The sequence below is a fragment of the Solenopsis invicta genome, chromosome 4, assembly GCF_016802725.1.
Source record: "Solenopsis invicta isolate M01_SB chromosome 4, UNIL_Sinv_3.0, whole genome shotgun sequence".
Lineage (NCBI taxonomy): Eukaryota > Metazoa > Arthropoda > Insecta > Hymenoptera > Formicidae > Solenopsis > Solenopsis invicta.
Genome location: NC_052667.1, coordinates 4271488 through 4283621, shown reverse-complemented (window position 1 = coordinate 4283621; position 12134 = coordinate 4271488). Strand labels below are relative to the sequence as shown.

Here is a 12134-nt window from a genome sequence, read left to right as displayed (position 1 = left end):
AAGGAATTAAAAAATAAATAAATAAATGGATAACCGTCACATAAAACGATCATACTTGTGGAATAAATAATAAATTATATTAAGAAAACTGCATACTGTTTATATTTGTTTATAAAAACAACGCTACTTTCCGGTTTCCCTAATACATAAATAAAATGTATATTAAAATGTACGTACATAAAAAATATATTTAAATGCACGTATCAAGATATACAACACGCAGGTATAAACAGTATTCTATTCTAAAATCTGCTACTGAATTATGGATCATTTAAAGCGGGCTTTAACAATATCCATTCGTGTTTAACATTCAAAATTGATAACGGATATCGAGCGGGTCGCAAGATGCGGGTTATAAAATGGCAAATTATGCAAAGCAACGAATTAGAAATGCATTTGCGTATCGTACCCGTAAACATTTCTAGTCAAAAGAGATTTTCTAATTATACCTACGACTCCGATCGTTATGTAGAACGTGTGGGCACGGGTCACTTAAATTAAAAATCCCTCGTAATTAAAGTGACCTTTAAATATCACGGCATCATGGGAGGTAAATCGTGGATCAAGACGCCAATAGCGCGGACGCGGCGGTAAGCCCAAAAAAAATTGTTATCATCGTGACGCACGAGGTGCGGATTCTTTGTAGCTATTTCAATTAGGAGTCTAAATATAAGTTATTCATTTACGCAGGCGTGATCTCGATGACTTTCTTTTTGCGCAGTTCATCAAATGCCTCCATTGATCCGCAGGTCGCGACAAGTCGCGTCCACTTCCGAAGTGGACTACGTTGCTGCGGAGAGTCATGTCTTTGTTCGCTGTCAAGGTTACGACGTGCTCTTTGCTTCCCGTTTCTTGCTCTTTGTCTATTACCCTTTTGTCCCTTCGCACAGTGTTTTATCGATTGGCGAGACGGAAAGTTGACAAACTTTGAAAGAGACAAAAAGCGCGACGACAAGAAACACGATTGTCGATAAAATAATGCCTCGCGAAGAGGCAAAAAGGCAATAGGCAAAAAGCAAGAAACAAAGAGAGAGGCAAAGAGCGTATTGTAGACTGGCCTTTATGTTAATTAAGGGACGTTGCACCGATAGCGGATCGATAAGCCGAGCGGATATCGCGCTCTTGGCATCGCTTACACACGCAGCGCGTCCCTTCCTCCTTTCCCATAACTCGCCGCCGTAACTCACGTTACGCATTACACTTATTACAGCGACCTAATTTCCCATACGTCATCCCTCGAAGCGACGTGAAAGTACATTGGCTTTTGCGCGACGGGATGAGTGCCGAATGAAAGTCCGTCGTTCTGATGGTGATGAATGGCTCGAAAAGTTTATAAACGAAATAAATTTCAGCGGCGTAAGCGTATTACCGGAAAATGCGGCAATATGGATCGGCGATAGAGCTCGCGTGCTCCAAAAAAAAAGACGATATCCTCCGAGATATGATCGAGAAGAATATCTCATTCTACTCAACGCCTGTTTTTATAGCTCCTAAAATCCGGTGTATCAAAATTACAGCTTTTCGATCTTTCATCACACTTATTCTTAGAGCTTCGATATAACAGAATAGCTGACCTGTAATTTCAAGACGATTTGCGATATTATTTATTATCCTTATTTATTATTACACGACGCTACGCACTTTTGTAATTTGTATAAAAATTAGGTTAGTAATACTTTCGTTATTATACGACGACTTGTTATCAATTGCATAGAAAATGACTCTTAAGGCTTCAAACGCAAGACAGTTATTGTGCGGTAGAGACAAAGGCTTACAGGGCATAAAGCATTGTCTGGAAATTTATAAGTCAGCTGTTCTGTTAAGGTCTCTATTGTTAGAAAAAAAAAGAAGCAGAAATAAACAAAAAAAAAAAAACCGACAAAAATAAAATTTTTCTTAAAATAAGGGATCCCTCATGGAATAATGTTCATGTATAGAACCTCAGATTTTCTTTCTATAAACTTTTAATACCATAGAATGTGACACAAACAATGACTTTTCCGATGCACTATTTCTGTCCCATTTATTGTTGAAAGGATATAGTCTCTAACTTCTCGTTGCGAGTAAAAGATCCAGATACATTCTTTCGTTTTTTTTTTCCCTAATTTTTTCCCTAATTCGCCTTCTGGAATTTATGGTTGAAAGGATAGTGGGTCCGCAGCGCCCTTTCGTATATATCCGCACATATTTTTGCCAAGAAAACAGAAAGTAGACCGGAGGGTACTCAAACTCATGGCCACAGCCGGCCCATAGACCGAAGTTGATACCGTCATATTGCGGTGTCCCGAGCGCCGTTTCCGCACGTTTCGGATCACGGAGACACCCGGAAGGAAAGAATTGCCGGGTGTCCTCCTACGGCCATTTATCTCCATCAGCCCTCTGCCATCGGCATCGACTTTCGCCGCTGAGTATCCGTCTTTTGCCTCGTTCATTCTTCGCGCTTTTACGTGCGCCGGGAATTAGGTCACGAAAACATTTCGCATGCGGATGAGTAAATCCCGGAGATAAAGACGTCCTCGAGATAGCGGCGTTTGCCGTTGCACGTATTTAGGCGTTAAACGCGACCGTCTAATTTCCATCTCACATCTATTCCTGCGTGCGCTAGCTCGCATTAGGCAAATGAGACATATGAGGGAAACATGTAAAACAGTGGCGGTGAATTGGCGGCATGCCGCACTGAATCGAGATAATACGATTTTCGCTACGTAAAAATGATTACGCTTCGCACACGTAATGTATGCGAAATGTGAACGTTTCTTAAACTGCCCTGAAAAAGGAGTTTGGCAATAGCTATCAAATTTTGAGTGAAAAATGCTAATTTAACACTACTTGATTAATATAACTAAAAATAATTTTGCTTTTCTAAATATTTAATAAGTTGTCAAATTCGGTTACACTTATTAAATATTTAGAAAAACAAAATTATTTTTGATTATATTAATATTAAGGAGGTTTTGCCTGCAATACAAGCTAAAAGTTATCGAAATTTAAAAACTGAAGACTTCTCTAAGTTTATTCTTTTTTTAACAAAAAATTTTAGTCGGAAATGTCCGAATTTTAGCTCCAAAACGAGCTTCATAAAAAAAAACAATAAAAAATTTAATTTATAATAATTTTTGAAGCAAAAATTATTATATTTTGCTGTAATTTTAAATAAATAATTTTTAAACGAGTGAATGAATTTAAATAAATTTTTGCACGAATATTTATCAGTTTTATTAATATATGTAAAAATTTTGATGTAATTGGTAATGCTACTTCCCCATCAAATTTGCAAATAAATATAATATTAGTATATAAATGTATATTTATTATTATATTAGTATATAAATAATATAATATTAATATAATATTAGTATAATATAAAACGCGATTTTACATAAGAATCAAGAGTAAAAAAAAAACTTTTAAACCAAGTGAATCGTGCTTTAATTTTACACAGATACTCAAACGTAATGTAAGAATATTCTGTAAAATTTTAATATTTTTGGAATGTTTTAAAACATGACCCTTCATTCTTAAATTAGTATTTCGTAATTATTACTAAAGTTTTTTTTTTGGAGTGGCAATATAAAAGCGATATAAATAAAAATTATATTATATTTATATTACGTATTATATTTCGAAATATTTAAAGAAAAATTTAAAAAAAAAAACCAGTTGCAACGAGCATGTATATGTCTTATTAATGTCTTTCCCTTTAAACTCGCGTAAAGCTTCTCCGTTTCACAACTCTCTTTTGAGTTCAACGAGATACGCGCTCGCTCGTTCATAGAGCAACGTAGCCGCGCATTTGGCGTTAAACGCGCATTGAAAGTTTCACCTCCGGAATATATCTTTCAAAAGCTTGACCAAAGTTCGACGATCGAAAATGTTTCAAGACATTAACAGCGCGAGGATATCGAGGGTATCACGTGGCGCGTGCTGAAAGGGCTCAGCGAGGCGAAGATGCGATTTCGTTGCGCCTCTTGTTCAATAGATTTTCGTCAGAGCGCGCGCGCGCGCGCGTGCTGGTAATAGGCGTAGCGGCGAGCTGAGGAGTTTAATTAATTAATCCGGAACGCTGCGACGCGCGCAAAGCAGCCACCCTCTGCTCGCCTTGCGGTACTAGGTGGCAAGGAAGTTTGCTGACGTGCAACGCACGCGAAACTTTCGAACACGGCACCGTCGTCCTCGTCGTCCTCGTTGTCGTCGGAACTGCAGTGGCGAACATAATGCAGTCGTTTATCCCTTCGCGCAGCTTTAGATCCCCCCTGCCTCTCCCCTGCGTCCGCGTGAAAAAGAAAAATAAAATTGTTCTCCTCCGTTGAGTGGAGTTGTTGAGTTTCCACCTGTACCCCCGCGGCAAAGGGTCTCCGACCATTTACCTTTGTCGAAGATTCAAACGGGAGAAGTAGTAGCATGCTTTACAGCGAAGAATCTTATTCAGCAACATTGGACGAGTGAAATTTATTTAACTCGAGCGAGTTGTTCCCCGTGCGTTTTAAACCGACTGCGAATTAAACGTGTAATCAAGCGGCGCCTCAGTAATTCTGAGCGACGTGTAAGACGATAGACGGTTAAAAATTGTATATACCGGCGTCCTTTAGACACCGCGTGACGATATTTGTCAGCGTCAAGTCGACTTTTTAAAAATTTCTCTCCGTGAAGGCTAAAACCGTCAAAAAGCGACTTTTTATGCGCGACAGCCCACTTGCATTAGACGCTCGTTACGTCTGCAGAAGAAACGAGAAGGGGAACGACGCGGAGAAAAGGTGAAGAGAGAGAGAGAGAGAGAGAGAGAGAGAGAAAGCGTTTTTTCAGCAAAAATTGAGGTCGGAAAGAAGAATGTTTTGGACGACCTGTTTTTTCGGAAATAAAAGGCGAGCGATGTGAGATAGACTTCTATATCATACAGCCCTTGAGGCAACTCAACAAGGCGGGGTGTATATTTTTTTCAAACGCATGCATTTCACAGTCGTCGAAGGATCCGAAAGAGAGAAAGAACCAGAATGGAAAAAACATCTTTGGACGCAACGTCGCTTCGTTAATCTTTAACGCTACCCTCTGCCACGTAGCGAAATTAGAATTTATATGGCGAAAGACGAGAAAATTAATCTCGATCGAGCAGGCTAATAAAAAGTTAATTCAAGTTTTTGCAAAGAAGACTTTAGCAGCACTTAATCAAATGATGAAAAACTTATTAAAGCCCGCTCGAACATACCTCTTTATTGAAGACTGGAAATATTTTTCGAAATAAATTCTCTGAGAGTTGAAATAAAACTTTTGACCATTAATTTTAAGAAAGTGGAATGTACACAGACGAGAACGGCTTTACTGACATTTAAGTTAGACATTGTACATACATACTTGAAAATAATTTTGTTATATCACCGAATTGTTATATGCAGGAAGCAAGACTGCAAAAAGAGCTTCAGAGCTTTCTAGCGACCAGTTTGAGCGTTCGACGCAATTAATCCTGGCTTAACAAAATTATTTTTAGATTATATCTGAAGCTAAATTTTGAGACACTTCAACGAAAAAAAGTAACGAGCTTTGAAGCAGGTAGAATCTGCAGCTTCTCTTCTCCGGGATGTTACGGGGATACGATACAAGGTATCCGCTTCAAAGATATCCTTAACGACTATTATGCTGGAAACTCCAGCCTAACGTTCTACAACGGTTAATTCGTTAATGCGCCGTAGCAGCGACGAGCATATCTTGATGGAATCCTCTATTCTTGGTCTCGGTTCGAAGTTCTCCGGATGGCATCCGCGCCCCGAAGAACTTACCTTGCCGAGGGCACGTAAACTTCCGCGAGTCTAGCTATTTTAACGATGGTAACGAGGAAAGTTTCAGGCATTCGGGGCGTTTCGGTTGTGCGCCAAGCTGTTCGCAAGACGCCACGCGTTCACAGTCGTATTCGAACCCGTTCAGTGCAACTCCGGGAACGAGTGAATTGAAAAGGGAGTTTTAAGCGTATTTCCGGATACTAGTTTCGCGAATGTAGCGTAACTCGCGCGAGCGATCTTCGAATCGTTCGCGAGACACGCCTAAGACGGACGTAACGAGAAAACCGAATTATAGAGAGGAAAGAGCGAGAGTTTTCTTTTGAATGTCGTACGTTTCACTCGTTAATTTAGCTTTTCCGTTCGTTAGAGTTTCATCAAATAAAACGAGACAACGTTGCCGTAATCAGGATTCGTCAGGATAATCGGGAACTTTTGCAAATCCGATTTTTTGTTATCATTAGTTGCAAAGTCTAAATTTATTAAGTCTAAAGGGAAATTTGGTTGAGACATCTCTAATCTGGGAAAAGTCACCTTTTTTTGCATAAACGATCACTCGAGAATATTTAAAGATTCATAGAATATAGTTATTAGAAGAAACGTGATATATTATATAAAATCCATTTTTATAGCGATTTAAAATAAGTCGCTATCATATAAGTTTTTATATCATAACAACTTATTTTAAATCGCTATAAAATATATTTTGCAGTGTCATTACAAATGGTTTCTTTTTATTATACTTATTATATTATATAAATATAAAACTTATATAAAGTATTTTTCAATAAAAGTAAAAAAAAACATTTTGACAAATGTGATCTAAAATATTTTGTATTGCAGAAATGTAGATATATTTGAGAAAAAAATTACTAAATATTAATAAATACTTATTCGAAATAGTACTAATAAAATATTTACTAAATGCAAATATATAGGTATGTATTTAGTATCATTAATTTTATTTAATAATTTTTTCTTATAGAGAGTAAATATTTATGTATCGTAAATAAATATTGTATTAGTACTTATTAAATAATTATTTATTAAGATTAAAAAATTCCTTTTCTCAAATATATTAATAGCTTATATTATACTTTTTCAGCTCATATAATTTTTTCAATTTTATACGACATTTTTTCAATTTTATTACAACATAAACGATTATCCCTGCGGTATCTTTTAAATTGAAAAAAAAAAAGATTTAGTAACTATTACTAAATTTGGTATACCAATTAGTTTTAACGGATCAGTACTACAGAATAGGTGAGTCATTTTCAATTTGTTTTTATTGTACAAATTGAGTCTCGAAAGTTCTCGTTCGGTGAGAAGCAGTTATGGATTTTGGATCAGTAAAAAAATTTGCTGCGACGTGAGCTATTCTTTATTTTTCCGACATTGTGAAGTGTGAAAACACCCCAGGTGACTATTTCCGGGCTAAAAGCTTTTTAACTTCGTCGAGGAGAATTTCGAAAGTTGTTCCGATTCGCATGATTTCGAGAGGGGAATTTCCTCATCGAGTTGCCGTATTTATCAGGCGCCGTGAAGAAATATGATAGCTGTTTTTATATACTTGAATTATATACGAGCGAGAAAAGAGAAAAAGAGAGAGAGAGAGAAAAAGACTTAAGCTCGACTCACCTTTCTCCAGAGGAGCTCTCTTGTACTTTTCCAGCCTCTTGACTGCGATGGCTTCAAGGCGCACCCTGGCAGCTGGATACTCCTTGAGCACGTCCCACATGTCCTTCTTGCTGAGAACGAAGAGGTCCGAGTAGCCGACCGAGCGCACGCTGGCTGTTCGCCGGTTACCTGCGTCGATGTAGCCATTTATTGGTTATCGGGATGCATCAAGCTTTCTTATGTAACCGCACCGTGATCGATCTTGTCGATCGTTCCGCCGTTTTACCTACAGCACAGGAGCCCCGTTTCTCATTTCCCGGTTGCACGCGGTACCGATTGCACGCCCGATACGTTCCATGCGCGCGCGAGCTGTTTCTTTAAGATCCTTTCACGTTATTCTACGCCCGTAAAAATACAGTAATTTCGATTAATCGGATCCGTTACGATTTCGCGTTCTATGCTAATCGCTACAGGCCGCACAGTTCGTTTCCTCGATTTTTTTTCTGTCAGAGAGACGTTTAAACGTTCGGCGTTTGTTCGCTGAATAAATTGATGGATAATAGCGGGTACGAATTGTTCTACGGCGTTTGCACTTATTTATCCGCTTCCGAGCGTGTTTTTCCGCATAGTTGCGGCTTTTCGCGGAATGGAATGCAGTTAGCTTCCGGCATACGGAAAAAAAAGAAACAAAACTCCGCAGACCAGGCTAATAAAGTAGTTTGCCTAGAATGTGATAATGACGCGGCCGCGCCATTGTTTACAACTTTAATTGGTGTCAACGATATTTTATATACCGGCGTAAAAGGGCGCGTAATTAACAAGGTAACGAAGAGCGTAATTGCTTTAGACTACAGACGTGCGCGCCGCGAGTCTGAAACGTAGCAATAACAGACGCTATCGAGCAAAACTTTATAAATTTCCGGGGGAAGATTTAACCGTTAGATAAATGTTACATTCGGATGTTCCGCTTCATTAGTATGCTACGAATGCACCTGAGCCGTAATACAAATTGTAATAATTAAGCTTAAGGCGAAATTCTTCCGCCGTTGATTGAAAATTATGCTTCCGCGTCCGCGTTAGCTTTCCCGACTAATTGTGGCGTGTGCCTCCTCTATCACGATGAGAATTGTAAATAGCTCGCCGTCATAGTAGTTTGCACCATAGGGAAAAGTTGCTGAACGCGTACCGGTCTCCTAGAACGCATCTTTCTCAACGTTTTACATTTTTACTTTATATTAGCAATGCAAGTAAAACAAAAATAAAAAGTAAATTAGAAATAAGCAATGTAGACAAACATTTAACAAGTTTCATTTTGTTTTGTAGATCATTTAAGAAAAATCAGGTATATTTGATGTAAATTTTTCGTCAACTAATGTAGCTCATAACGTAATTATGCAATTTTATTTTAAACTGGTACATTTTCGATAAAAGAGAAAAGGTTTGTTACCTTCATTGTATACACATATTTACGATTATTATAAAATTTGTGTCAATTGAAAAATAAATTTAAACCAGTTTTATATTAAATATTTGATTGCTTTTTTTCGATAAATTATTAATAAAATAAATATCAGTCAATGGTTTCTTATTATTTTAATTACTTTAATTTATAAATTTGATATTTTTGAAAACAATACGATTTAAGAGACCATAGATACGCTTTAAACAACAGGTTTTCTAAATCATATCTTTCCCAGCATGTTACAAAAAAATATAGAATAAATAAATTTGTTATTACCGAAAGGTTTAATAATAAATGATTCATCGAGCTACAATTTTGAACGTTGATTTGCATTAAAATATAGCACCAAATGCAAAATATAATAAAAAAAATAGCTTAAGTGGTACGCAATTGGCAACTCTTCCCTATATTATTCAAAAAGTTTTCACGTTTCGAACGCAACTTGAAACCGCTTTTCCACGCCTTTCATTCGCCTTCGAATACCGTAACACACTCGGAATTGTTAACCATGTATATCGAAGAAATTTAGCGGATGGGAATTCAGCCTCTATATTCCTCGAATATCCGAATATTTCAGACGGCTCCTTTCCCAAACAGACGCCGACACGTTATGAAAATATGAAGGATATAAACGGCCTACGAGCGTTTTATCTTCTCGGAATTCGCGAGGTGCTTCGTTAAAGTGAAATTTCGATGCTCCAATATGTCTACGTGTCACGTTACAAAGTAGCGTGTATGCTGGGATGGCGGTAACAGCTTTGCGATCGTTATTCGATTGCGGTACGATCAGATGGCGATTTCGTTGTACGTTTTCGGCGGAGGACTCCGCGCTTAATTGACAACGTTTTCACGATAATGCATATTACGGATGAGCAGACGACACGTGCAAATTTTACCTTATTTCCTGTGGTACTGTACATCTCAGTTTTAACGAATGGGTACGCTCGCTGTAATTTCTTTCGCAGCGAGATTTTCTTTCGTCGTCGTTTGTGTCAGATTTCACTTGTCATATATAACGTAAATATATTTGCAATGGACGGTGTATCAATACTTGAGAGTGGATATGTATTTCTGAAGGGAGGTAGCCCATTTTGCTTTTCTCTATGTATTAATTTATTCTCTTTGCACGTATATTCGGATAATAAAGGCAAGATAACAAAATCGGCCATCTTCCTTCACAAATAAATGGAGATAATCAAAGTTATACTTGAATTTTTAAAAAAGTTAGCTAAGATAAAGGATACTAGAAACTACTATAATCGTGTGTATATACGTATGTGTGTGTGAATGTATACATGTATATATATATAATTATTGGTAATAATTGGCGGATCCGAATGCAGGTCAATACAATCGTAATGAAATCAGCACGCATCACAGCAGTAAAAATTACAATTACCAATAAGAGCCTACGTCAGGGAGTAATGGCGACAAATTGTGAGAGAGATACGAATGGTGCAATGAATAGTAAAATGGTAATACCGCGTGTGAGAATGGAGATGCTCGTACGGGTGGCATTTGTAAACGACGGTCGCGCGTAATGACAATCCTCACGGGCGATCGAGTTCACCTGCGTCAAAGTTACAAATAACCATCGATCGATTTAAAACAAGCGATCCAAATCGGTCCTTTACAAATGCCGTCCCTCAGTTATAATAGATAACAATCAATAAATGCAAATGGTACAAGAAAAAGAAATGTGACAGTCCCAGCGTGACGTGGCAGCACCGATTGTGAGAGTCAAAGATGCGATGCTGAAACGGGCGAGACTAAGGAAATGGACCCGAGAGAAAGAGAGAGAGAGAGAGAGAATCGATCCATTTCTAAGCGATTTCTTCTATACAGAGCTACGAAAGCGAAATATAGAAATTATGAGCACGATTGGCCAAAAATATGATTCGTCAAAACCTTATCGACCGGTACGCCTTGCGAGGGGCTGAGTCGCCGTCTGTCATTTCATCCGACTGACATGCACTTACACGCGTCCTCGGATAGAAAAAAAAAGAAAGGGCTAATGAAGAATTTCGATACGTTATCGATACGGCTCGGTTCGTATCTCATCTCTTTGTATCTTATTCTTCTCTCGGAAACACGCGGGTGTTGCCAAAAGTATCGCGGTGATCCGCGCCGTAAAAAAGAAAGGAAAGCTCTCAATCTGATACTTTACGACGTGCGTCATAATTCGGTCGGTCGTTCCGGTCGATCGTAAATAAAAAAATAAAAATAAAAAAAAATGGAGTACAGTAGCCGTGAGAGAAAGACTGATAGAAGGGTGGAGACTAAAGGGCAATACGTGTCACGGGCCTTATTCGAGATGCGTCGACGCTCTCGCAACGACGGACTCCGCCGCGTGTGCGCTTGCGGAATTCAATTAACCGTTACTGTTTACTGAATAAGCAAAGTATTATATAAAATTTCTGACCCAGCGCAAACACAATACGAAATTCAAATGCGATTCGGTAGGTTCGCACGCGCATGAAAAACGCCCGCGGAATCGACGGCATTAGATCCCTGGAACGGACGGGCGTCGCTGTTATCTGCGAGTAACAGCATATGAAAAAGCTTTTTACACTTTCGCGAGACAACATTGGCCGGTTTTCGTAGGTACAATACGGTAGCGGAGTTATAGAGCTTGCGTGTGTTTGCTAAAAAGATAAGCCGGCGTAGCCGCCGGCATAAATAAGGGGGCAAAATTCTTTATCAAACTATTTCATAAAAAATATAGAGCAACGTGGAAGATTAAATTCTTTTAATTTAATAACGGCGAAGGGAATCGAGCTCTCTGAAAATACACGGGGAGGAGGAAATTCAATTTAAAGCGGATTAAGATCATTCAGGTGGAGGGAGGGGCCCCCGAAACGCGACTCTTATTAGCCCCCGAAGTTTCTTTTTCATGGCGAAAGCGAATGCAATGTTCGCCGACGCGTTTGGAAAAAAGAGTTCTCTGAAAGAGAGTTCGATAGGAGAATAAAGTTCGTGCCGCCTCTCCGAGGCGACTCTTTATATGCGCTCTGGCGGCCGTTGAACGCTTATTTTTTTCGTCTTGACGAGAGAGAAAGAGAAAAAGAGAGAGAGAGAAAGAGAGAAAGAGGAGAGAGAGAAAGCCGCTCGAGGGGAAATCCCGGTCCTCGAAAACAAGAATGAGACCCGCCATCGATCCCGCGCAACCCGAATGGGCACTCTGTCCTGACAGGCGGAAGGCAATAGAATTGTCGATGCAGAGAAATTGAAGCGATACTTTGCATTGCCAATCCTTTTTTTTTTTTTTTTATACGCGGCAGCGA

General features: G+C 38.7%; 1 protein-coding gene across 3 annotated transcripts in view; it reads right to left on the bottom strand.

Moving 5' to 3' along the window:
* The window catches only part of LOC105195636 (cyclic nucleotide-gated cation channel alpha-3), a 180021-nt gene that overhangs the window by 6592 nt on the left and 161295 nt on the right, over window positions 1-12134 (bottom strand). For all 3 annotated transcript variants that reach the window (XM_026136417.2, XM_026136416.2, XM_039448141.1), the window contains one exon: window positions 7410-7577. In XM_026136417.2, coding sequence (XP_025992202.1) covers window positions 7410-7577 — 168 coding nt within the window. The remainder of the gene's footprint in view (window positions 1-7409; window positions 7578-12134) is intronic.